This window comes from Haplochromis burtoni, unplaced genomic scaffold (genome assembly GCF_018398535.1).
Source record: "Haplochromis burtoni strain Fernald_Lab_line unplaced genomic scaffold, NCSU_Asbu1 Contig_878, whole genome shotgun sequence".
NCBI classification, from domain to species: Eukaryota; Metazoa; Chordata; class Actinopteri; order Cichliformes; family Cichlidae; genus Haplochromis; species Haplochromis burtoni.
Window position 1 is genome coordinate 113,694 of NW_024583239.1, and position 1,687 is coordinate 115,380.

The 1,687-nt window shown below is 35.4% G+C and overlaps 1 protein-coding gene across 1 annotated transcript in view; it reads right to left on the minus strand.

Moving 5' to 3' along the window:
• Nucleotides 1–1,687, minus strand: part of LOC102311679 (5-hydroxytryptamine receptor 3A) — a 13,399-nt gene that overhangs the window by 11,113 nt on the left and 599 nt on the right. The window contains exons 2-3 of the mRNA XM_042215944.1: nucleotides 1,110–1,154; nucleotides 867–976 (exon numbers count right to left, since the gene is read on the minus strand). Of these exons, the coding sequence (XP_042071878.1) occupies nucleotides 867–976; nucleotides 1,110–1,154 (155 nt within the window). The remainder of the gene's footprint in view (nucleotides 1–866; nucleotides 977–1,109; nucleotides 1,155–1,687) is intronic.

A 1,687-nucleotide genomic window follows, 5' to 3' on the forward strand; every position in this document is an offset into this window, starting at 1 on the left:
TCTTAGCAGTGCTCCACCCTCTCTTCACTGTAATAGCTCTTCCACTTTATCCCCTTTTTTCACCATGGGTCACACTGATTCTACCAGACTTCCTTTACTCTCATGTGATATCTGACAGTGTATTCCAGATAGGATGGCCACTCAGATGCAGATATTTTGTTACTTAATAGGCTGTTGTTGCACATGGACAAGCGCCTTATGTGCTTTTAAAAAAAAGGGTGCTGAGGCTTAGTGGTAAATGTTTACATAAGTTGAGAACTTCTTGCGAAGTTCTCATGGTCACATTTCACATTTTGATTTTTAAGCTGCCACTGGCTCTGCTTTTCTGGAAGTAAGAAAACTCACCTACTTGTCCTCCTTTATGCTGTTAGGTCTAGGCTATGCTTATTTGAAAAGGACTGAGGCAAATAGAAAATTTTTCTGTGGTCAGACAAATTTAAATTGTATATTCTTTTTCTGAAATCATTGACACAGCATATTCTGGACTAAAGAGAACAAGGATAATCTGGGTTGTTGTCAGCACTCAACTCAAAACACCTGCGTGTGGTATGGAGGTGCATTAATGCCTATGAAACTGACAACTGGGAGGCACTTTACTAAAGCACACTGCAAAATACTTCAAAATAATATTCAACAGACAGACAGCTAGAACATCAAGGTTCTGTGAGGCTGAGATTTCTAAGAGTGATGTTCAAAAGCACAATGTCAATATTTAAGTTAGCAGTTGTTAATTCTAACCTTGTCTTGGCTATATTCCTTTTCAGTTTGCAATTCATTTGATAAATTAAAAAATATATACTTAGTCTTCATCATTAGTGACTATATGTGCATCTGTAAGTGTGGGTGCGTTTCCATATAAAATTTACCTTTCTTCAATAGTTAGATCTGGCATCCACAAATTTGCAGCAGGAAATGTTATATTTTCAAGTCCACAGAAATTATCTGGGCTCCAAGATATGAACTGATTCCACCAATGCTACACAGGATGGTGTGAAAGAGAAGAAAAAGATACAAGCAGAGAAAAACAGAAAGAAAGGATTAAAAGAAATGATTATAACACATTTGAATTTCAACAACGGAAAATTGTGTATTTCCAAGAGAATACTCACATATTGAACCCAAATGTAAGAAACAAGGCTCTGGTCAGTTTTCCTCTGTGAGCAAAGAAAACAAACATATTGTTAGTTCAGCCAGGCTTCAAAGTTGATTTTCCACATGTGGGGAAGGAAGGGTGAGCAAGTCCCCAAAAATAGTCAAATAAAAGTTATGAAAGATAGGAATAAAAAAATGTGTAAGAATGTGTAAACACTGAAAAAGTGTTTTAAAAGCTTAAGACCCTTGATGTGTTGCACAGTTTAACACGTTGTGTGTGTTATTTTCAGAATCTACTTTTATGATACAGCATAAACAAAAGTGGAGGCAGTACACTACAATGTTGACTGAATGTGGACGACAACATTTTCCAGTGGAAAAAGCTAATGATTTGTTTGTTTGTTTGTTTGTTTTAGAAGGGGATGTTTTCAGATAAAAGAAAAAGAAACAAATATTCTGTCAGGTTTAATTAAAAAGAAAATACATAAATGTCAAAAAACTAAACAGTAAGGAAACTAATAGTCACACTGAAAACAAATCATGGAAAACAGAATTCAGAAGTCCAAAAAACACAAAACATTGGGTCAAAGACCCA